The sequence below is a fragment of the Harpia harpyja genome, chromosome 13 (genome assembly GCF_026419915.1).
Source record: "Harpia harpyja isolate bHarHar1 chromosome 13, bHarHar1 primary haplotype, whole genome shotgun sequence".
NCBI classification, from domain to species: domain Eukaryota; kingdom Metazoa; phylum Chordata; class Aves; order Accipitriformes; family Accipitridae; genus Harpia; species Harpia harpyja.
This window is the reverse complement of record NC_068952.1, coordinates 33,442,205-33,467,991: the sequence shown is the minus strand read 5'-3', so window position 1 is coordinate 33,467,991 and position 25,787 is coordinate 33,442,205. Positions and strand designations below refer to the sequence as shown.

General features: G+C 38.5%; 1 protein-coding gene across 1 annotated transcript in view; it reads right to left on the bottom strand.

Moving 5' to 3' along the window:
* The window catches only part of ERO1B (endoplasmic reticulum oxidoreductase 1 beta), a 32,797-nt gene extending 10,952 nt beyond the window's left edge, over nucleotides 1-21,845 (bottom strand). The window contains exons 1-9 of the mRNA XM_052805286.1: nucleotides 21,475-21,845; nucleotides 16,622-16,741; nucleotides 11,355-11,438; nucleotides 10,925-10,966; nucleotides 6,333-6,415; nucleotides 4,299-4,372; nucleotides 1,524-1,644; nucleotides 1,387-1,433; nucleotides 292-303 (exon numbers count right to left, since the gene is read on the bottom strand). Of these exons, the coding sequence (XP_052661246.1) occupies nucleotides 292-303; nucleotides 1,387-1,433; nucleotides 1,524-1,644; nucleotides 4,299-4,372; nucleotides 6,333-6,415; nucleotides 10,925-10,966; nucleotides 11,355-11,438; nucleotides 16,622-16,741; nucleotides 21,475-21,573 (682 nt within the window). The 5' untranslated portion in view covers nucleotides 21,574-21,845. The remainder of the gene's footprint in view (nucleotides 1-291; nucleotides 304-1,386; nucleotides 1,434-1,523; nucleotides 1,645-4,298; nucleotides 4,373-6,332; nucleotides 6,416-10,924; nucleotides 10,967-11,354; nucleotides 11,439-16,621; nucleotides 16,742-21,474) is intronic.
* Between the last annotated feature and the right edge of the window lie 3,942 nt (nucleotides 21,846-25,787).

Below are 25,787 nucleotides of genomic sequence, written 5' to 3'. Positions count from 1 at the left end.
CAAGAATCTTTTATGCATCTCCAGTTATCTCGCCAATAACATTACCACAAGACATATTCTGTTACAAGGATAAGAACCAACAACAGAACTGTATTTTGCTCTTACCCACTCCTTCCCCCTACTCCAAATGAAAGAATTATCCCAATAAAAACATTTTCTGATCAATCATCTGCATAAAAACATAGCCTTTCTGCCCTCTAATGCAATAGCAATAAAATGAATAAATCAGATGTCCAAAACTCCTTAATGCTTACTTCATTTCTGCAAGTAAAGCAAAATAAGATGACTTACCATCATCTCCTCCTGCCGGGGGGGGGGGAGAAAAAAATCCATAAGCATTAAAAAGATAATTTCCACAGCAAAGTAGTAATGAAACACAGGCTTTACTACAAACATTGAAAAAGTGCAAGAAACCTTACTTAATCTACAAAAAAATAGGCTACTTCCCATCCTCTTCCTCAAGACCACCTGAGACTAAATACATTATAATAATGAAAGTCACAAAGAATTTGAAATCTTAGTAGCAGCTGACTTACACATTCTTGAAAGCTATGTTCTAGCTTCAGAAAGGTAGTTAGGAAGTCTTCTTCAGTTCACATTATTCAACAATCTGACCAGTGTTCCTTTCTGAAATTCTGATCCCCGAGTTAAACTGCTCTTACAATTCTTTTTATTTGTGTGTACCAGCAATGTATTATCTCAATATTTATAATTACTAAAAGCTATCTTGATTTTCTAATGGGTGGTGATGTTTTCCAACTCAATCTATTGGCTAATAGTTAATTTTTAAGGGAAATGAGACACACTGACAGGGGAAAGCTGATTAATTTGGAACACCAGGCTATAGTTTTCAGTTTAAATTTGAAAACTTAAACCCCAAGTCATTAGCATACTCTTTTTTTTTTTTAACATTCTTGCAGATAACAGCCTTCCTAAGTATCCATTCTTTCTTCAGATAATGCAATTATTTGTACATTTGTAATACCCTAAACATTATGGATGGAAAATGTACAGCTACATTACACTAGGATGACTAGGAGCTAAAGTGATTAAATTAAATGCTCTAGGAAAAAAAAAAAAAAACCAAACAAAACACAAGGGAAGAATACACAAGTGCTGAAATTTTTGTTGAACTTTAATTCCTTCCCATCCACATTGGAAAATTACTGTAACACTTACTAAACAGTTTGAGACTTACTTTAGTTTTCACGTTAGCTCCCGACATTAATAAGCCTACTCATATGCATAAGATTAAGCATGTATGTAATCAAGTATCACAAACCTTACTCTAAATATTGAAAATGGACAACTACTTCTACAGAGGAAATTTTAAAAAGTCACTATGTTAAAAGAACTGCATTAGAAAATAAAACAGGCAAGACCCACCCCTACTAGGTGCCAGTGGATTTAAAGGACGATAGACAGATCGAGGCCTAGAAAATAAGTTAGAAAACACAAAAATCAGTTTTAAGCTAAATTGAAGCACAATTATAAGAAATAGACTTCCTCTCCCTCCAAATTACTTGAAGCAGTTTTCTTCGTAGATGCTGTTCCACACTCTCCAAGCAGAAGGCCCCTTGTATCCAGTGTAACGCTCTGGATTCAGCAGCAAATCCACATACTGTGCATCTGGAGATCTCTCATCTAAATAGGAAACCTTTTGTTACATTTTCTAACCAATCAGTTAAAAAAAGATTTAAAAACAGTCACGCAGAATTAAATATAAATAAAAGGTCTCATATAATACTATTCTGTCTTCCAGTTGGATTATAAATGCCTTGTACATAAAAATACAGCAATATACATACTAAATAGAAAGCTCAAAAGTATGTAATTTATTCCAAAGTCTCTCATGTGGCCATAATTTCTACAATGTCTGACCACCTTCTATGTGGCTTCTTCAACTCCACCATAAACACTTGTCGTACAATGTGTTCTCTCACCCTATGCTAAGAAATGAACAGTGTTTTGTTTTAAATGGGCTTCATATTCAGGGTTTATTTGTCCAGCAGTATTTGGCTAGGTGAGTTGCTTTTTTGAAATGGGTATACTGCTACAGGGGCTTCTTAATAAAGACAAGGTCAAAGAAGTGCATCTTGTAGTTGGTACATATTGTATATTTATTAGCTAAATCCCTTTTTAACTAGATACCCTTGTATGCTGGCAGAAAGTCTAGATCACATTGCTTAATTGAACAAACTTTCAGCATAGTGCAGAACACTCTGTTGGTTATGGCAAGAAACAGGTTATTTAAGCAGCATTTCAACAAGTTATACCCTCATCTCTAAAGTTCACTACTAATTCAGGCAACATATCCAAAGAAAAATGTGAAACAGTACTCTTTCTGCTTAAAAATTCTGTACGAATAGAACACTTGAGTTTCAAGCTACAGCCAGTAAAAAGCAGGAAGAATTCCCTCCTCTGAAATTCTAGGTCAAGAGCAACTCATGCTTAAAAAAACCCACATACAATACAAGCCAGTAGTCCAGAGACTTATTCATAGGAATAGGCTAAGCAGTGCCACTGAGTATTTCCTTAGATGTCGAAAAAAGCCACAGAAACAGAGAGTGAAAACTGCTCTAAAAAGAAGATATGATTCTGCATGAGCAGTTAAGCATCGCTTCAGCAGTAGTAGCAAAAACAAAGAAAAGAGACAGACACAAGACGCACAACAACACAGTGAGTGCCAGATGAGACAAAGTCAAATTACAGCTTTATTTATTTCTTTGACAGCATGGCTAACCTAAGCAGTTCCTACACTTCTGGTCACTTCCGGTCTCCACTTTTCCTTCTCATTATCCACATACAACTGAGTCTGTGGGGCAGTGCAACAGAAAGATGGAAAGCTGACCTGGGTTATGAAGTTTTTTTCAGCTAGATCAATTCCCTTATCTAGATTATCATTCAGCCCGACAAAAAGCTAGTAAAAAGTAAAACTGATGATATGGTTTTGCGCTACAGCTGGGTGAATTAAGAGCTCTCTCACCACCAGGAAGAGAGAAGAGGAAGAGAACAAGAGTTTCTACCTCCTCCCAGTTGTTATTCTCTCTCACCTCTCCCTGCTCCAGCTCAAAAACTCACCTGATAAGCCAGTTCATCACAACAATCTGGGAGGTGGGAGGAAGATGTCAACTTACCTTCCCTCTATTCAAGTAAGCTGAATCAGCTTACCATGCAGAAAGATGCATGCCAGAGCCAGTGCAAAAAAAGCACTGGAAGAACACAGCTGGGGGCAGTACATAGTCCTTCAGCAGGGCATGATGTAAGGAGAGATGGAGGTAGAATCGGGAACTACTTAAGTTAGTATTACTTCTAAAAGAAATGCTCCTAAACCCTACCTTTCCCAACTGAGTCCTCTTAAAAAATGTAAGTAGGCAGCTTGAAGATAGCAGAGACAACAGCAGCTTATTGCACATAACAGCTCAGATCTACAGTAATGCTCACCGACTGTTTATTACAGAAACAGCTTATATAGAAAATTTTCACAGATAAGACGCAGCAGAAGTGCTGAAAGAGAACTGCAGTTGGTAAGTCCATTACAGCTGCTACTTTCTCAGGTGACACCAAACATTAGCCTAAAGGTAGATTAAAACATCTTGCATTATGCCCGAAGTCTTCCTAGCATAGAAAGCTTTCTAATGTATTTATTAAAAAGGCCTTTAGCAGTCATTCCTGAACTTGGCAATTCTCACGTTTATCTGAAAAAACATTCCTTTGAGCTTTGAATGTTACAAGCAAATAAAAAGACTCACATATGTGGAGCAGAGGGAAGACATAATCTAGTATCCTAATGTTTTAACAATAAGAAAGTCCTTACAAAAAAGGGTGAATTTAGTGCAGAGATCATTTGGAAACATAGCAAGGCTGGAAGAGGAACGAACTTGGTCCAAGCATAAACAGTAGAATAGCAACAAAAATAATACAGTAGTAAGAAACTGAATCAGCTGCAAGTAATGTGTCTTATCTTTGTGCTAGATGCAACTCTTTTGCGAGAAGCAGCTTTTTAAAAAAAATATATGCTAACCCCCTCCCATTTACCTTCTTTTTTATTTCCATAAAAGTAACCTGTTCACTATACTAACAGGAGGTAACAGTGAACATGCCCTGTGTAGACTACCAAAAGCTCATTGTAAAAAATTGCATTCTTTGCATGTAAGATGATATGAACCGTCACATCTCCATTTAGCACAAAATTAAAGCTTCTTAAAAATGGTTATTTGCAGAGAAACTATAATCTTCTGTGTTTTTTAAGAGACAGCAAATAAAACAAACACTCTGAAAAAGCTTAAACATTTTACCATCAAGTTCACAAAAATGATCCTGTGAATCATCGTATCTTGCCCAGTCAATGAAAGCCTCCTTACTTTGGTTACTGAGGGGGAAAAAAATACATTTGATTTTAAACTTTTAAATAAACAACATCGATAAGAGCTACCAAAAGAAATACAATCCACATATAGTAGTTAACTTGGAACGGAATTCTGAATTACTGTATCTGAAACTCAAGAATATATGGAGTTACCGCTTGTTAGCTGCGCAGAGATTAAAGCAGGCATCAACTGCAATACTTTAAAAAGTCATCTTAACGTCAGACAGCAAGAAAGATTTCACCATCATTATTTGAACAAACTGCAGCAACAGTGACTTCTCTTCCTTCAGTAAGAGCTTGGCAAAATACTTTCATAGCATACATTTTAAACACTTTTCAAAGTACTACTTTAGCAGCTGTCACTTGGGGGGGGCGGGGGTAAGGAATCATCATGTTTTTGTAACCTGTACTTTCAGTGAGATCTACGATAGTTAGCCTTGCTTTTTAGTGGGAGACTGGATGTCTAAACACCCCTTCCAAGCTAAATTACACTGTGAATATGATTTGTCTTAAGCCTTTTAAATAATAATGGTATTCCACTCACCCTAGCATTTTCAAATGTGTACTGTACCAAAGTACTTTGAAGTTCCCATACTATGAAACACAAACAGTGCCAAAAGCTGAATGCTTTCTTCTACACATATGTGCAGCACAGAACTATTGATGCCACACTACTGACAGCAAAACATAAGCAAAGTTAAGACTGGGAACTCTGCTCCAGGGTGCAGTGAAGCACCTTGAAATAATGAAAACAACCTATTCTGTTTGATCAAATTACTACTAGCTCAATTCTACAAACAGAGGCAATTCTATAACAAGATCCATTTCTAACCTTCTGCCAAATCACAACAGGAGACTTTATACTTGGCATTAGGTGAGGAACTTCTCCAGTAATTACTAGCAGGCAAGATTTGATAATCACAAGAAATACAGTTGGTAAAGGAAAACAACCCAAAACCGTGAGGATGATGCACTGCTAGGTAGAGAACATGGAGGTTTGCCTACAAAGCACAAACTCTTCCTGAACTCACAGGATCCATTACCTGCCCTCTCCCAACTTTGTCTATCCTACTTTCACAAAAGGCACTCTCTTTAGCTCTCCATATGCGTACTCAATCTCATATTCTTTTGCCCTACAGGAGTGGATGAGAGTTAATAGTTTCTTATTTCCCCTAAAAAACCTTGGATAAGGGCTCTGCCCGGTTTGGTTTAAAACACTGCACACCAGGGAGAAGCAGTCGCTTTTTCACGGCAGTCCCATTTTGTCAGATGACAGGGAAGAGTTTCAACATCTCTATCAGGCAGAACGGCTGAAATCCAAGGCCAAAGACATCACACCTCTCCATCAACAGTGAAGAACTGATTTTTCTATTTCTGCTTTTTAAAGGTGGGGAATCTAGTAGAACACAGGTTTTTCTAACTGCTGTTCCACACACTTTCCTACTCAGGGGCAACACCATTCTGCAGAATTCCTCCCACCCAACCTTGACTGTGCCATGCAATAAGCAAGATCAGGGAATTGATCCAAGCTAAAAATAACTTTGACAACAAAAAAAGTAACTCACAAGCTCCCTGATCTGGTTCACTGAATTATCACAAACAGGCACATCAGTGTAACAGAGGGACAGAGCGGGACAGAATCCCTTAATCCAGCACAGTCATGAAGAACAAAGACTGATACTGGTAAAAGTAGAAAAAAAGATGGGTTTATTTGCAAGTTTCCTCCGACTCTTGAAGCTGTAAGATACCTCTTTCAAATAATATCAAAGAGTAATTTAAAAAAAAAAAAACAAAAAAAAAAGAAGAAAGTCTACTTAACATCTTTACCTTCAGATGTTCTTGCATCATTTCACATTTACTTTCTAATGGGCTATGGAAAGAATGAAGAACAAAAACCAGCACATTGCAAAAACAAGACAGACAAAATGCTCCTTTGTTACTATTTTTGTAAATCACAGCATACCTTAAGGTACTGTTAACTGCTCCCAGTTTGCTAGCTTGCTCACAGTCTTCCAATTCTTTGGAATTATTTGCTGCTTTTGAATACTGTAAGAAAGTTCATATTAACATACAAATGAATTACCTAAAATTCTCTGAGAACAGGTGCTGTGAAAGGTATTTCTAGGTTTATCAGTGAATTGGCTAGTATCAGGGAAAATCCTCAAATTCTAGAAGCAGTAATTCTGGAACATTTCTTATTTCTATTTTTCTTTACTTAATTTCATCAGGCCAATTCTGCTCTGTGGATTTAGCTACCATAGAAAATTCAGCTAAATATGTCAAAATTTTGTTTTGCCTTTTTTATTTTTGTTTGTTTGTTTCTATAAATTAAATGGAGTTCTGAAGTGTTTCAGATACTTATTTACATTTTTGTAAAAGGACCTTGGAAAACAAGCAGTGTCATACCTATGAACATACCTTGTCTTTTGCAAGCATAATCATATCTCAAGTTTCATTGGTCATTTCAGTAGGAAAAATGTATGTTTTGGCCATTTCCCCCTCCTGTTTCATTTAATCCTATTCATTGGCATGCTTTAGATGTGCACAGGACTGGGAGAGGATTTTCAAACTGAACTCAAATTTTAATTATTTTAAAGCAAAAATTGAAGTACTTAAGCTGAATTCTGATTCTACAATATTTTAAAAAAAGCAATCCACTAAAATATACTTACTATTAGGGTACTTCTAAGGAAAACATTTGAAGAATTGAAGATTCAATTCCACTATTCTACAATAATATGGTTATGTCAGCAGAGAATTTGTGCAGTCTGTCAGCTTAAAGCTCAAAAAGTCCTTCTAACAGTTTTGGAACATAATAGATAGTATCAGTGCACTCTTAAAAGATAAACCCAATTTCCTCTTTTGGGGGGTTTTTGGGTTGGGTTTTTTTGTGTGTGTGTGTTTTCTTTTGCAGACTGAGCCTTAGGTTTACACAGATTTCACCCTTATCACAGTCCTTAAGAAATACAGAAACTGATTTAATGTTGAGTAACTAATAGCTTATATAAAGCTAAACTGCTGGCTTTCCTTCACTTCAGGGGACATACATACTGACATGAAGGATTACTATCCAAAACCAGCTCAAAATAAAAACATAAGCTAAAGGCTTTGGTCAACCCTCCAGAAATAGCAAACAACAATAATAATTTGATAAATTTTAAAAGAAAGAGAATAGTTCATTTCTGAGGACAGACTTGTGGTCAAGATGCCACAGGCAAAGTACCACCACAATACATATCACAATACTTCTCAAAAAAGAAAGGATTTAATTAAAAATGTTCAGATGAGTAAGCAAGACAACTTGCTTGAAAAATGCATTTGCTAGAACCAATACAAGGAAAAAATAGCAGAACCCACTGAAGACCAAAGTGAAGAAGATTAAAAAACCCCAATAATTTAAGCTTTGTTAGGGGCTTTGCCCATAACAAATATTTACTCGAGAAGGAACTTCTCACTCAATTTTCTTGGATTTGCCAGGTGTGTGGGCTCATTCTTTAGCATCATATGGACATTAAATGGAAAGATCTGAACAAGGAATGGATCTGACCTAGAATGAAACAGATACTGCTGATGAAATAACACACTGAGATGCTGAAGTAAACATTCTGCATGTCTAGAGTTGCAAACCAATCCCTACCCTGAAGTGAAAAAAAATTACTGCCAAGACTATAATCCTAAATTTAAGGTTTCAAACAGATTAAACATTCAAGTCTCAAAACATGTTTCCAGGCTTCACTAGTCTCCAATGTTTAACAGCAACAGCTATATCAGATCAGTGCTCTGTGACCACTGACTAGCTCAGAACAAAGTACCCATTCCTGCCAAAGCAGGATCTCCTAAGAGCAGTTTCTGGAAAACACAAAAGAGGTGGGCAGGAAGTAAAATATTAAGTTCAATATTGGAACCTTGAGTTACTGCAACCTGTCCCTTGCTCCAAAGATTAACACAGCAACTGTCATGACAGTTCTTTAATGTCTAGCCCCCCAAAATGAGTTCACTACTCAAATGAAACAGGACTGTAGAAAGGGAAACTACTTTGTGCCTCTCCTGCACCATTTCAAAAAAGCTTATGCTGGTGCCAAGAATTAAAAAGAGATCCTCTATTGCTAACTGCACTTCTGTGGGGAAGCAGTGCAAGTGTAACCCTGGTCTTTGTGGCTAGATGAGCTTTCAAAAGAAGAACTCTTCTCTCTATGGTTCAGCAAACAAACAAACAAAAAATCCCCCACGAAAGCCTAAATAAAGCTAGAAGTTTACAACCTCATCTACATTAGGAGAGAAGGGCAACAGGAAACTGCACAGAAGCCAAGTGCTTAGACTACAGAAAACTTCACAGGATTGCATCCTGACTATATCTACTCAAAGATCACAGCTCTCATTATTAAAAAGATGCCTTCGGTTGTTTTTACCTTTCCAAGGCAGACACTATCAGGATGAAAGAGAGAAACTGGATACGTATGTCCCCAAAGGAAAAAAAATTCCTTTTCTTTTTTTTAAACCAATACTTTAAGGATAATCCACAAGATGCAGGACTTTTCCAAATAGACCAAGCACAGGATAATAGCACAGTACTTGCATAGTCCTTGAAACAAAACATTCATACTAACTGAGTTTGTTGTTTCCTTAAAAGGGACATTAAATGAGTTTGTCAGTTTTTAATTGGCTCCAAGAAAGATATTTAACTGAATCCTGAGAAGTAAGAAAATGGTGTAGGTAAGATTCACGTCAGTCCCGATGACAACTTTCCTGCAGAAGTTATTTCATTTTCTGACAGAGAAGCAGCAGATATTAGTGACTTTGATCTACTACAGATTAAAGGTGCAGAATTGCCCAACTTTCACTACTGTAGCTGGTTGCAACAACCCACAAGGCAATTCAAAGGAAACAACTGCAGCAAGTATACCAGCAAGAGATAGCTTCCCAAAGAAGCTATCCCATTTTCTTTATTGTGGTGAAAGCAGAAGGTGGCTGATTTTCCACTTCCGAAGTCTAATTCAATACGTTCATGTGAAGTATCTTAACAACATCTTACTTATGGCTCTCAAGATTAATCAATCAGGAAACTCAAAGGCCTACTAGAAGAATCATTTCTAAAACAGTCTTTAAAGTCTTAAAATGCCTCTTTAGGAGACATTACAGCATTCCAGGAGTCAGTTTCTCTACAATCAAGCTTGTAAGATAACAGAGTCAATGAAAAAGAACTGGCAGCAGATTATCCAGCTAAAACTCAAGATCTTCTGCCCAGATAGTGTCAAAGTTTTCCCAGAACAACTACTGCTGCTTGTGCTGAAATGGTGAATGACTGACATTGAAGTCATGTTAGTGAGAAATATGTTTCTTCTCTGATCACCAGAAACCTTTAAATGAAGTGGCACACTTTACTTCAGAGTAAACTTAACAACATACGTATAAACAGGATGCAAGACTTCCTCTTGGAACCAAGCTAAATCTTGGACAGACTTGTCTGCACTGTTAATGCCAGCAGTACACAGAAGTCATAAATTCACGATGGAGTATTCCTCTCAGCTATCATTGGTAATCTTTCTTGGCATAAAGTCTAAACCTAATGCCAACGGTCATTTATGACGTGGTGAACTACACGCAGGTGAGGCAAGCAGCAACTATGGCTGCCCTGTGAGGTGGAAAGTACTGGGGAAGATGGAGGTATGATAGTTAAGTAAGAGGTGGAAAGTACTGGGGAGGATGGAGATATGATAGTTAAGTAAGAGTAAGTATGAGTCTACAACACAGCCAAGGCACTCAACAGGAAGGTCTCATTTGGGCACCATTATCCCAGCAACTGCTAAAAGTCCTTACTCTTGGCCACTGTGTTTGGGATTTGGGGGTGGGGGAGGGTTGTTTGTCTTTCTGCTCTGACCTCTCTTCTAGGCATATATACCCTCTTCACTTTTTTGGCTTTGCTAAGATCACTTGCTGATCTAGGAAGGATGGCTTGGATAGAAGGAAGCAAAAGCCAACAGCACAGACTGACTACTTAAGCTTGCACTGACCACTTCAGCCTAAATTGTCTTTAGGCTAATGACCAAATCATCTTTAGACTCATGACCTGTTCAAGATTAGACATGGCAAAACTACATGTAATCATTCAGGTTCTTTTAATATTAGAGGTTGTGGTTATACATGATTCTTACAAAAGACTGTACTGCTACTGCATTTGTGCATCTTAGCCTACGGCTTTATAGAAGGTGGCCTGTACTCAGAAATGAACAAAGAATTTTGCATCAGGCATTCTGTGGCCATGTACTGCTGTTCCTGGTCATTCACTGATTCAGTCTGCACCAGCTCTCAAGCTATGACAGATTCAGGATGATATGACAGTATCAGCTATGTCAGAAACACTATTATACATGAAAGTAAAAATGTAAAGCCACATGCAGGAACTGATTAGTTACGTTAATTTCATCACTATGCCAAGACTGAAGGTTTGTAATAGAGAGTCACACAGCTACTGTAATGTTAAGATTTAAAAAAAATGAAAAAAACAACAAAACCCAAAAACCCCAGAAATAACTTAGAAAATAAGTAACTACTTACTTTATTAGAGCTCCCAGCCTTAATTCCAACAGGTATTTTGCTCTAAAAAACAAAAACCAAAACACAGTTTTTACACTGTTCATAGAAATGATTATGCTTGATTAAAATCTACAAGTTAATATAATCGCTACAGAGGTCAAAGCAAACTTATTTTTAAATAATTAACTTGCTCCTTTACCTTCTCAACATGTTATATCCAAAACAGTGGCAGAGGTTAGAAAAGTTATTTGTTTTATTTGTAAAATGACTAAGACCTTAAAACACTTTGGTTGTATTTCTACTTTTGAAATGGAAAATAATTTTATTGTCACTCTTTTATTTAAATTTAAGTTCTCATTAGGAAATGTTGTTAGTATAGTATTAGCCACTGCAAATTAGCAAGCTTTTTAACCAAACAACCTTTTTCTATTTTATATTATTTGATCCATACCTCAGGACAAGGCTCTACATGACAATCTTTGATAGAACAATGGCCATCATCAGCCCAAAATGGGCATGGTCTCTTCAGGTTGACCTAAAATACAAACCCAAAAGTTAACAATCAACGCTTACATAAGGCAACTTTAAAAGTAAGAGCTCTCAGTATCAGGAAATCCTTCCAAATTAAAGGGGAGAGGATACAAAGGAAAAAAGGGTTAAATTTAGTACTTTAAGTTTGGGGGGCTTTTGTTGGTCAGTTGGTTTCTTTTAACTACTCTCCTTCTGAGTATATAAGCTAAAGCTTGCTGCAGTGGAATTGTTAGTGATAATGGTCTCCAGTGGACACAAACACATAGTGTATTAAAGCACAAATTAAATCTCTCACTACTCATACAACTTCAAAGCAGTAAATAAACTACCAAAAAGAAGGCAAATCAGACATATGCAGCTCTAAAATGGTTGTACTTACAGTTGTACTATACTGATCAAGAAAATACATTTGATGGAGGGCAGACTAGTGCACAAGTTTACTAATTCAAGTAAGTGCCTGGATGATTTTGGATTTCAAGCAATAAAAACAGGCAATCATTACTACACATCATAGCTAGCCAAGGAAGAATGAGTATCATAATGGCCTCAAATTAGAGAGCTGATATAGTACAAATATAAATAGTGAAGAAAACCCACTTCAGAAACATGTACCAGCAAATCCTGTGATGATTAGTGCTCCTGTTTGTCATCAAATGGCATAATAAAGGCAGGGAGTACCACATATATCAGTATACACTACACGGCAAGAGATTCAAACATTTTACTACACTTCCCTTGGATTGTCAATGTGAAAGTCAGTGAAGAAAAACAATAAAAATCCTAGCTTTCTACATTAGCCTTATACATACTAACAAACATTAGTGATAAAAACCACTCTGATCTCATCACTCCTAAACTGAAGACTACAGACTAAAGGTTTTCCTGCATGATCAACCAGAAATACTGCATAAGTACACCATCTTTGAAGTCTAACCTTACAAATAAAATATGAAGCATTGATCCTCAGTAGCAACCACTATTTTCCAGATAAAAAGTCAGTTTTAAAAAAACTTTCAAAGTAAAAAAAACCCCACACAAACAAAAAATTACTTCTATTCTTCTACTTTGTTTTCCTTTAGCCCAGCTTGTACTAGTTTTCTTCAGTTGATAAATACTACTCATGAAGAAATTCAACTGAAGTCACTACTTATATCCAACAAAGTACATCTTGAATGATTTGATGTATCACTACTTATTTGAAAGTGTTGCAGATACTGAATTTGATTCTGTAGTCAGACACAGCAAGAGTTCTATAAAATGCACTGTAATATTAAGCCTAATACCCCAAGGATGGCATCAGGCCTTAGAGCAGTTTCAACACAAAAATTTAAGAATTATAAATGTGCTTATAAAAATTACTTAAATCTATAAATCTTAAACCAGAAAACTAATCCTTATGCTAGCTTATGGAAAAAAATACATACAAGCTGTACAGTAAATTAATAGTCACACATTATAAAGAACAGTATTCTTACCCAATAGCTTAAAAGATTGAGACTAAACACTTCATCAATTTAGTGTTCAGAAAAACATGTTTTCCCCTTACATGTAGGAACTTTTTTCCAATTTATTTGATTTATATCCTATACTTTCACTTTACAGAAGGAGAAACATAGACAGGAAACAAAGCTTAAGCACCTAGTACAGTAGTGCCAGAGCAGCCCCTTAGGCAAAGAACTGGCAACCAGACTCTGAAATCCCACGCTCTGATGAACTTGGAGTCCACTGCGTGTGGTACCTGAAGGGTTCCTGCTATGATAAAAGAAACCTACTACTCAATCTTTTAATCTGGAGAAAACCCGAAATCACTGAGCCGTCTTGAACAATTATTCCATTAAAAAAAAGCCTTTATGCTTTGAACACATTTAACTGGCAGAATACATTTATACTGGATCAGTGATTTGCTTTAAGTGGCGTGTTTTGGGGGGGAATACAGTAATAGAAGCCCAATGGCTACATTCATTGAATGTCAAACCAGAGCCTCAGCAATAAAAAAAATTAATAAAATTCAATTTTTTTCCCCAGTATTACACATAATATACTAAGGATAAGGAAAACTAGATCAATATGCCTCTGACACAAAGCAGGCACAATATGAAGAATCTGAGATGAATTATAGCCAGATTTTACTATCCCTCCAATCTATTCTCTTGATTTTGACAGCTAACAAAAATCAAAACTATGTACCAGAAGTAAAGAAACAACCTTTAATACTTGAAGGATAAATTGTTCTGTGGCACTAGGTACCCAAATTAAAGCAAAACAAAAAGAATTCCCTCTTCAAATGTTCTGTCAATACCACAAAAGATCCCCAAAGAGCAAAACTTAATGTTTGACTTGTTCAACTGCCCTTTATTACACTAAATTCCACTACCAAACCTTTCAGCAAGTAAGTTCTTTCTGTATTTTCAAAACACGCATACAAAGTTAACTGCTATATAACTTCTGAAGGAAAGACTGTTTTCCAGGTTTCCATTTTGATGTACTTATTCAGCATGACTGGGAATTATAAATTCAGCTTTAAAATGTTAGAGAGATTCCTCAGTCAAAAAAACTTAACAAGACATTAAGCAGATGGTATGACTTCTTAGGAGTGATGACAACTATCTTCTAGTTACAGTTCAAGCCATGCTAGCACAGATACATTAAAAACAGAGATTTTACGTTGCCTTTACCCCCCCATTTCCTCTATTCAATCCACAAACATCATCCCTAGAAAAAGTGAAATTTTAGGGTTTTTTTTGTACTTGCTCACTCATCTTTTTTTTTTTTTTTTTTTTTTTAAATAAAGCACAGGGAAGTGTTACATTTTACATCACCTTCACAATAACACCTAGTATATAAAACATGCCCCTCCCACCAATTTCTACCAAAAAAAAAAGACCAGCTAACATAGTTAGATTACAAAGGTGGATTACTTCAAAGTAAACTCTAACAATAAAAAATGCTAACACACTTAGGAAGATACAAGTAACTAGGCAGTTACTGTTCTTACACATAGGAACACTAAATAAAAGAATACTGCTGTCTAAACTGCAGATTAATTCAGAAAAAACATCTGCAAATCAAGATATGCTAGTCCCAGAATGATTCAAGAGCACTAAAAACCAGCGCGTGCACACACTTCTGCGATGAACTGAGGTTGTATTGCACTTGTACTTTAATCGATACCAATCATGCACTGACTACATAGAACATCCTTCTACTTTCTTCAGGGTCTGAAGTATTAGATTTCATTATTGTCGTTCAGAGTACTATTCAATACTCTAAACGATAGAGTTACAGATTAGAAGTTAGATTCCTTATCATGAGGCTTCCATAGTTTGTGTGTTTTGATGTATAAAACTACACAGAGACAAAACTTTTTATTCCTTTATTTCTTTCATTAAGAAGTGTTCCACTAACCACCTAGAAACCACCTAGCACAATTTCAGCAAGACTTTAAAAAGACAGTTTTCTTCGGCCTTTAAATAAAAACTCTCTAATCCATTCAGTATTACACATTAAAGTTTGAGTTCTTTTATGGTCGTTGAACTAGTAACACAATGGGAATACTGTGACTGTACTTACAAAAGTTCATGATCCAAATTCCTATTACAAATTAAATTACTTCAGAGTAGGAGTGTTTTCACTCCCAGAACAAGTACACCCCCCGTGCTTATTCAGTATTTAGCTACACTGTAGTTGACCTAGATGATCATTGCCTACCCTCACAATTTTCACATCCACCTATGAGCTTAATAGCACTTCCATGATTCTCTGCAGGGACATCAGAAAAACTCTGTTGCTTTTTCAGAGGGTAAAGAGTGAAAAATATTCTGACTTACTCAGTTTGCTTGTTCAACACAAATTCTTCCCTGTCACAACTGGAAGTACTAAATAATGTGTGGTGATGGGTGGACTGCACGCTGGCCTTTGTAATTACCCATCTATTGGGAAGATCAGTATTAAAGATGAGGTAGGATTGCAACACACCATTAAAGTATGATCTGCAGAACTGCTGTTGAAATGAAGATTAGCTCTAAATTTGCAGGATGAAATTACTGTTGTATAAAACCTTGTATACCTGTTGCTCCTCTTCTGCAAATACTTTGTTTTGTATCTTTCTGTTGCCTCTGGAGAATCTAATTACTGCTACTATGTGATGTATTATTACTGAAGTTGTAGGTATGTTGTTTCTCCTGAAAAGTGACGCTACAACTGTATCATGTAGCAGGAGGAGATTCAGGGTGAAGTTACACATTACTGCTTTCTTAGACTAGAAAGGGAAGATTCTAGCACTTTTTTTCTCCTTCCTCATATTCATAACCCCATCTTCCATGAGTTTAATACTTGTCTGATTCTAGATCAGCTAGATAACTTGCTACATCATGGGGAAAAACAAACAAACAAAAAAATGCCACCCAAATCCAGCAACCAAACCCAAACATCCAAACTAAATATCTACCAGGTTAAAGAGATGCATTGCCCTAATGCACAGTTGGACAAGCCCAAGAGCTAAAAGTAGGGAAGGGGCAGGACAGTCTGCCCTAAAGGAGTATAACCTCCTTTTTCCAGTGGCAGGCAACCATCTGATTAGCTCAGTCACAATGCAACCTCATTTTCAAGCTATGCATATCTGAAAACAGAAGTATCAGGCTTCCAAGTCTTATTTTGCTCCTCAGATTCTAATACAGAGAAAAAAGTGTTTAAAGTCATAAAAAAAGTGATATTACATACTACTTGAAAATTGAATATTTTTACCTATTTTTCAAAGGAATAATGGTTCTCTACATGGCAAACACTAAAATCAGAACTAAGACAGCAACTTATAAGGAAATCATTGCAATATTTCCATTTCAAATTACGCACATTTCTTAGAAGACAAGTACTGCACGCTGTCAGAAAGTTGCTAATATACAATCCTTTTCTAGATGCAGCAGTACAAAGATACTGCCTTTAAAATTACCACTTATCAGTTGAATGAAAGCAGTCATGATTTACTGTCACTGACTCCAGGATTAACACAGCAAACACGACTTATTACTAACATATCTGTCAGGGACTGAAAACTTGCTACAACCAAATTAAAGAGCTGTGGACTTCTAAAAGACAACTTAATATAGACAAGTTGATACGATATGTAACCCTCCCTATATTTTCTGGATTTTATTTAAATTATTCAGGAAAATACCATTCTAATTGTACCTTGTAATATCTGAAGTAATCACGTTCTTGCAGTTTCTGTATTTTGGGGAAGATCTTGAAAGTATTGAAGTCATCGATGCTTTCTATGTCACATAAACAATCATCTAGGACTCCTGTGAGCTATGAAAAAATATATAAAAAATCTATTTTTAATCAAGAAATGCAATATTAACTACAGAAAAATCCTCTAAAGAGAAAAAGATGGCAGTCAAAAGAAATACTAGTGAAATGCAGTTCCATAGCAAATAATTTCTCTCATCATTAAAATATTCTACAACATACCTTACACACTCAGAGTTAGAAAATAACAGACCTTAGCAATTCTTTTGAGCGCAAGTCCACTTCCAAATGCAATGCTGTATCAGTGTTAGCCATATTAACACTTTCAGCCCTGAAATTTGTTGACAGATTCAGCATATAGAACCTTCTGCAGAATGAGCAGCAAGATTTTCCAAACTACAAACACACGGTATATTAGTACATCAGAGTTGCACACCAAGTATTCTCCCATCAAACACTCATTAGCTGAATTGCCTAAAAACCCCCACAATCATGCATTGTCAACTTATTTTTATAATTCTTCTCAAAGTGTAAGAACACTTCCACCTAGTTTCTTTAGAGGTGTGGAAGAAAGGGGAATAGGTACTTTTATGCCCAAGAAGTTAGTAACTTCACAGTTAAATTCTACAAATCAATACTAGGAAAATCAGGTGCAGGCACTTATATTGTAAGACTGTAAATCTATTGCGAAACCAAGTCTGAACTTTGCAGGTCTCATCCCTCTTCTTGCACCAGGACAGCAAGCTGGTTCAAGGTACTGCACTAGCTTAAGACCACCTCTACGAAAAGGAGTGCACACAAGTGCAGGAGCACTACTGCCAGCACAGGAGAGGAAAGCAGGACTGTCTGTGCAAGTAGCAGAGAGGCCAGGCCCAACTAACTTAGCAGACTAAGCTACGGCAACGCTTTTGCTGAGACCCTGATGGCGTCTTAGTGAACGGTGGGAACACTGAAAGTGTGATTCTGTGAACACTTGTATGATAGATTTCATTAAATCTAAACTAACTACTCCTAAGCATAGCTCCTTAAACAACTACAAACATGTTTGAAAGGCCTTTCAAAACTAAGTTTGAAGGCTTCAAACCATATCTAAGGGAATGGAACCAAACACTGCTGTTAACTACCAGGAAATTCATTGACATACATGATGGCCTTAAAAAGCATACAAAATAAGAAAGCCCACACATCTTGTATCTCGCATGGGCTTAGAAGAACTTCTAACTACTAAAAGGTTACGTGCAAAAGCAGACAAAAAATATTTTGTGGCTTCTTTTTTTCTCCACAGATTTCATGCAGATGAGATTATGAAATCATCTAATCTGTTTTATGCATGATAAATCACTCCACTACTTTACAGAAGAGATACCCTTATATAACCAAGCTTGATGTAAAAGAGTGACTAGAAACCGAATTGTAGGCTTCTGCTCTTTTATGAAGCATAACGGAGGCCTGGAAAATGGATTTCCTCCACCCCCCTGTGAGAATAAAGAGGTGAGGGTATGGCAATAAAGCATCTAAATAGAAAATTCACCTTATATAGATCCTACTTTTCCTGAGGCACCAAATAGACTGTCACAATTCTGCAGACTAGATACGGCAATGAAGTAAAACTCATTTAAGGCAAGTTACTTTACCCGAAGTCTTCCACGCAGTTATGCTTGCCTTGTTAATGTTATCCAACTTCAAACCTGGGCGAACAGCTATGAAAGAGCCTATGTGCAATTACAAGTTTTTCACAACGCCAAGAAAGCTCACAGCCCACATGGCTGCCATTTCAAAGTCAGAAGACAAAAGTTGTCATTACTGATACTTACAGAAATAAAACCCCCATGCATTTTAATCTATAATTATTTCATTAAAAATTTCAAATTTTCTTATCGGTCACACATAGGCAGAAATTAATTTTGCAGTCTTTACAGGTAACACCATATCACAAAACAAACAGCAGTACACTTCATTATAATATAAAAAGGCAAAAAGATAACTCTGAACATTTTGCTCAAATATTATTAAACTGTATAAACAGGATAAACATTATGTGAAGAGCAATAATTTATTAAGCTGAAAGCGGTAGGAAAGATCCAAGAAATTTTCTTTGTACTCAGAAAATTAAGTGTAGGAAACTATTTTGGTGACCACCTCATGAAGCTATCCACTGCTTACAAAAATACTTTTACCATCCATGCAGAACTGAAACCACTTTTTCAGGGGAAAATGTTCCAAATAAACACACGGTAGTTACACTCAGTGTCAAATCCCCATGGAAAAATAAAAAGCTGCAGTCTTTTTATTCAACTAAGATGGCAAACTAACAGAGGTCACACCTTTGCCAGATGTCTGATAAAATATTGATTCTAAGAACATCTTTCAAAATGCAGTACAGTTTACTTAGAACATGAGGACGTTTCAGAAATAAACCCTCCCCAAAAACTAGGAACTAGTCTAAGAAATTAAGAGAAAAATTAATATAGAGTAACAAGAGCAAGCAAATGAAATTCTCTATTTCTTTCTCACAATGTCTTTGAAACTGGAATGGTTAGCTCCCTGTATACATAAAATAGCAAAATCAATGTTTCCTTGGAAAGCATGCTCTAAAATTAAACTATGCTATATCTGTACCAAACCACAATTTATAAAATGGTTTGACAGCACATATGAAACGCCAATACTGCACATCAGTGGAGTCAGTTCATAGCACACTAATACAACAGCAACACAGGCTTCAAGTACACCAGTTAGAGTTTTTTAATAAGTCCAGGTGTAATCTTCAGTGCTGTCACTTGTGTAATGATGAAACACTCTAAGAACATGCAGAAAATTCTTTCATTTTTGTCGACAGCTGGATCTTCCAGTAAATTCTTTTTCAAACTGGAGACATCAAAATAAGAACAGTGTTTTACACAGTTAAAATTAAGTATTGCAAGACCTACTTTCTTATTCACACAACTGGTATTCTGCCTTTTTTTAATTGAACTATACTAGTTATCTTAGTCTGCAAATATAGAGGCAAACTATACTGTAAGTTATCACAACTTTTATTACAATGGCCAGGTATCAAGATTTCTTTTCATCTGTTAATTACTTTGAACTCTACGATAAACTCTAAGAGCATTAGCCTCCTATCATTTGTGTTCAAGAAGTCATCTGGCATTGAATAGCTACTATTTCTTCTGTATTTCCAATATGCTTACCAGAGTATTTCCATCTATTGACAAATCTAGTTTAGTTCTTGTACAGATATCAGAGCTGTACTGGAGTTGTTAAACTTCTAACTTTTCTTCTGAAAGGCTGATTTATCTTGGAGAAGAAAAGGTCAACGTCCAACCTGCATCAGTTTCTCCTTATGAAATCCGGAGAGAAATGTATTTAGCACTTAAGCATTAAGAAAAACCTGAATAAATGCATATACTAACAAGCAGTCTATTCATACAAATAACCTTATTAGTGTTATCAGGTGGTTGTACTTTAATTGCTTCAACAATTAGAAGACCACCTGGGACGCCTTCTTTTGTTCCTTAATGTTTTACTTTGCCATAGCTACAGAATGAGAGAAAAGCTATAGGTAATATGACTCCAAGAACTAAAGGCTAGCTTATCTTTTCCCTGCCCACGTCAAACTCTAAGTATTTAAACTCTGAATACAACACGTTAACAATTTTATGAAACAGCAACAACCAATCTCTCTGCCAAGCGTCGTAAGAAAACCATGCCAGTTTGTTAATGGCTTCTTTAAGAGTCCCAATTCAGTTAGCATTTAGTTACGCTAAAATAGCTACTAAAATAATGGATTTTTAAACTGAGAAAACCTCAACTTACAACAAAAAAACCCCTCTGCAATAAAAACTATCTATGCTAGACTACTCTAGTTACTGCCTTGAACGGTCACTTACAACATAGCACATTATACAAAGCGGAAATTTAGAAAATATAATAATAATCAGATACCGAAGACAAACTTTGCTTCACATGGACATCGTATTTCCATATAAACTCACTCTAATGTCTTTGGCCCAGCTGAAATCCTTCCCTACTTGACACCAGCTGTTACTTCAGTCACGGTCATACTGCTGATGAACAGCAAACTCCCAACTACAGACACTTGTCCTTCTGAAGCTGTGAAGGCAGTTTACAGAAAGAAGGAGCATTCTCATCCTTCTCTGTAATGTGGGCAAACAGAGACCACCTAAACGCAAGCCAAGCCCGGGCAGTGATATTGCCACTCGAACATATGGCTTCTCATCGACTTCGTAAGGACACCGAAGTTTCTGCCTAAAGCCAAGGGTACGATCCAGCCCAGAGCTCTTCAACGCGACACCCTACAGACAGCAAGCAGTGTTACCTGGATTAAACAACTGCTCTGTGTGGCTGGACCGTTATATAAGGGTCCTACCGGTGGTTCCCAGGTCAAACAACTTCTCCCCTAACAGACCGGAGGCACCCGGCCCCGGGCCGGATCCCGGCAAGCAGCAACCGCAGAGTTCCGAATAGGCAGGACGCGGGCTACGGACTTCAGCGAGGGATCCCCAGACCTCCCCGCCGGGAAGGCTGCACAGGACACGACCCGAAGCTGCCCTCGCTCTCCCCCACGACCCTCCGAAGCGCCCTCACCGTTTCCTCCAGCCCGCGACAGGGAGGTCCTCCGCTCTCCTTCCCCTCAGGCGGGGGTCCGCAGCCCTACCCGAAGCCGCTGGGGCATCCCTGCCCGGCCACCCTCTTCCCTCCCCACGCCTCCCCCCCCCCCCCCCACCATGAGGGGAGCCTGCCGCATCGTCCCATCCGCCGCTGGCTCCTACCTGGGCCTCCGCTGTCAGGACGCAGCCGAGCACCGCCAGCAGCCGCGCCGCCAACCGTGCCCTCGCCGCTGTGCTCCGGACGGCACCGCCGCCGCTCATGCTGCTGCTGCTGCTGCCGCCGCTCCGCCCGCCGCGGCTGACGGGGGAGGGCGGCCCTCGCCCCGCCGCTCCGCAGCCGCCACAGGAAGGAGAGCGACGAACCGAGGGTCGGCGGCAGTGGCAGCGTCTCCGCCCGGCGCGGCCGCTCCTGCCTGCGGCGGGAACCGTCGGGCGGGGGCGCCGCGCTCACCTCAACCTGCCCGCGCGCTGCCGCCGCCACAGCACCGACAAGGCGCGCGCGCACGGTCCTCTCTCGCGCAGCCGCCGCCGCCCCCCCGCCTAAGCGCCCGCTCCTCCGGCAGCCGCGCAGCATCCCGGGAACCGTAGTCCGCGCGCGCGCCCAATGGGAGAGGACCACGCGCGCCTCCAAAACAAGCGGCGAGGGAGGGGCTGCTGGGCGCGTGCGCGCGGCGCCGGGGCGGGGCGGGGAGGGGAGGTGGGCGCCGTATCTCGCGCGCCGACGCGCGAGCGGAGGCGCGAAGCTGTGTGAGGGGAGGCAGGAGCGGGGCGGTGGCGGCCATGGGTGTCGCGGGGGGGGGGTCACCCGTGCAAGGCCGCCGTTGGGCAGGAGGGGGCTGCTGCCTGGAAGTTGAAGTGTCCGGTGTTTAGCGCCGCCCGCCTCCAGCCTTCGGCCGGGTGTCTCGCAGAGACCAAAAGTACTTCTAGAGACTTCTCTTCCTGGTGCTGGGAAGTGCCTTAGAGGTGAATCGTGTTGAGTGTTTAGAAGTGGCCTTTTTTTTTGTCAGGTTAAACTGCCCTTTTCTGTCAGCATAGCTTCTTTTTATGAGAAGCTATTTATATGAAGGTGGGTACACCGTTGTTTTTTTTTTTTCTACAGCAAGAAGTACAGGAAAAATGGAAATATGGCTTTGCCTTGTCTGATTCTTTTCCCTGTTCCCTTTGAGAGCAAGGCTGAAAGTTAACGGAAAAGTGATAGACTCTCCATCCACTGGCCTTTTTTCTTTTTTTAAATTCGTTTTTCTTAGTTGTAAAGTCACCCCCCCCTATTTTTTTTCAGTGGAGCACAGACTACTGTGTAGCCAATTGAAGCCTACCAGACAGGAAGAAGGTGCTTTCAGATGTGGTTTCACGTTACAGCTAAGATAATGAAGTACTGAGTTGTGTGGAAACAGGCAGTCTTATTTCTCCCTCTCATCCCTCCTTCTCCAGGTTCCCCATCCCATGTATCTGAGCTAGCAGTCCTGACGTTGCATGTTAAATCAATTCAGCTACTTAAGGGATTTTTTTTGTTTTTTTCCCCTAGGGATATTTTCTGCCAGACCAACCAGCTGAAATGACTAACTATGGTCTGCTTCATCACTCAACCTGATCCAGGGGAAGAGGCAAGGGTACATATCCTAGTAGGAAGAAGAGAGGGTAGGACCATCCCTTCCAGTGGCTGCTTGCTGTTAGATCAGTTTAGCTCCACCTAATTTTATTTTATTGTTTATTAATTTTTTACTGACCCTTTAGGGACACTGTTTGGTACCCAAGAGGTTGAAAGTTACAGTATAACATCAGTTGAATTTGTCTAGCTGTGCTTTGCCAATAGCTGTTGGAACTGGTCTAAGACTGTTCCTGCTGCTGCTTTTCAGTTCCTTTCAAAATCTTTAAAAAAAAAACAACAACAAAAGAAAACAAAAACCATAAACCAAAAACCAAGCAGCTCAGAAACAATCTTTTGCTTCCAACAGTTAAACATATATCTGTAATTCACTTCCAGAATTGCAAAAATTCATATTCTTGTGGGAAAACATGAGTGTTGCACTGATTTTATGTGCAAGGTTGCTGGAATTAGGATGTTACTTTCAATCCATCTGCTAACCCAGGTTCTTCTTACACTCTTTCAGTTAGAGGAGAATACTCCTTTACTGGAGTATGGTGACAAGCTTTAAGGAGGTAACAATTTCAGAGAGCTTAAAAGTTTTTAGATTGACCATTGTTATTTGCTTACAGATTAATTCAAATTAGTTTTCCATTATATTTGTCCTTAAGTGTCAGTACGTCACAGATTTTGTATTGCTGAAAATGGCTTGAAAAGATGAAGGATTGATAGCTATGAATTACAGAGACCATGAAATGCAGTAGGCAGTAGTTTTATAGTTTGGTCCCAGAGAGATGATGCAATTGCTCCTTCCTTTCCTCTCTGGAGTACAGGCAGTACACCTATCATTTCGGAAGGATTAAATGAGAATCTGTTCCTACTTTCAGCATCAGTGGACCAATAAATTTGCTAGATATTTGAGAAGAAATGCAGAACAGCTAATGCTAATGTTTACATTGCCATGGTTTGCTCTCACTATCAGTATGCCATACTTTATCGCAAGTGGTTTGTACTTCTCACAAAGGAACTGTTTCTGTTTAGCAGATTCAGGTGAATTCACTGTATTTGTTTGCATTTTGTAGCTTTGATTCTGGAGCACAGTTTCTATCATGAGTGTTTAAAAAAGCCCCAAAACCTTGGAAGAATCAAGCACTTGCACTGCCACGCACTTGCACTGCATAAAGGGCTATGCAAATTAGATGTAAACTATCATATTTTCTAAGTCATAGCGTTCACTCAGTTGTCAGTTCTGAACATTCTGTGCTAGTTACGGAAAGTACTTTTTCTTCACCTCTGACAGTCTTATCCTGCTTGCATCAAAAGTCAGTAGCAGTTTAGTTTCTGACTGCCATGTTAGAAATATAAGGAATTGGCTGTAGAATTGTATAATGAATAATTTTAAGAGGCAAAAAAAAGAAATTAATTCCTTGTATATGTAAGTATTATCTGCTGTACCAGAGCTGAATTTAGCTTAATACAGTTTTCTAAACTCTACGGCACTTTCAATCTTATTTTATGTTTTAATGTTGACTTCAACGTATAAATGCTACTTTGGTAGTGGTATTAAAACATTTTAAAAAATGTAAAAATCCTAATATAGGATTTCTTTGTGAAATCAATTTCAGGAAGTAGCTGCAGAAGAAACAGTCCTACAATTGCAAACAAAACCTAACAGCATGTTACGAAGCTCTGAGTATCTACTAAGTCTGTTTCTTTTAAGGAAATTTGCCATGATGTTATAATATTTTATCAGGGGCTGAGGACAAAGCCTTTACTGGGCAGAGGAATAATCATAGTTTACAGCTTGCTGGCCTCATGAAAAGAGTCTGGCATATATATTTAATTTTTCAATGTACACGTACATTGTACCATGTACATGCTTGGCATAAAGAATAAATATTTTCTGTGATTTCATAATACGCATTGCTGTTAAAAACATTGACAGTTTTATTTGCAAGCCCTAACATTTTCTTTCTGTGTGCAAGCAAAGCAAGCCTTGAACATGGGAACTAAAAACATTATTCCGTATTGGTAAATAAGAGTTAAATAATGCACATCAGAGTCACCTCTTCCCCATCACAATGTTGTTCTGTAGAGTGGACAGAGATCTGGGTGCACCAGAGAGTCACAGACAGTCTTTTAATGGATATAACAAATCTGCAGTTACCAAACTTGCCTCTGGCCTGCAGAGAGGACACAGTGGGAAGTGAAACTGATAAAAGTCCTGCTACTTTTCTTGTCTTAGCTCCATCGGTGCTTTTTAGTCAGCTCTTACTTGCCAGAATTGAGCTTATGCACTCTGGTTGTTGTCTTGGTTTCAGCTGGCATAGAGTTAATTGTCTTCCTAGTAGCTGGTACGGTGCTATGTTTTGAGTTCAGTATGAGAAGAATGTTGATAACATTGATGTTTTCAGTTGTTGCTAAGTAGTGTTTAGTCTAAAGTCAAGGATTTTTCAGCTTCTCAAGCCCAGCCAGCAAGAAAGCTGGAGGGGCGCAAGAACTTGGGAGGGGACACAGCCAGGACAGCTGACCCAACCAGGCCAAAGGGGTATTCTACACCATGTGATGTCACATCTAGTATAGGAACTGGGTGGAGTGGGGGCAGGGGGGATCACGGCTCAGGGACTAAGTGGGTGTCGATCGGCAGGTGATGAGCAATTGCAGTGTGCATCATTTGTACATTCCAATCCTTTTATTATTGCTGTTGTCATTTTATTAGTGTTATCTTTATCATTATTAGTTTCTTCTTTTCTGTTCTATTAAACCGTTCTTATCTCAACCCACGAGTTTTACTTCTTTTCCCGATTTTCTCCCCCGTCCCACTGGGTTGAGGGGGATTGAGTGAGTGGCTGTGTGGTGCTTAGTTGCTGGCTGGAGTTAAACCATGACA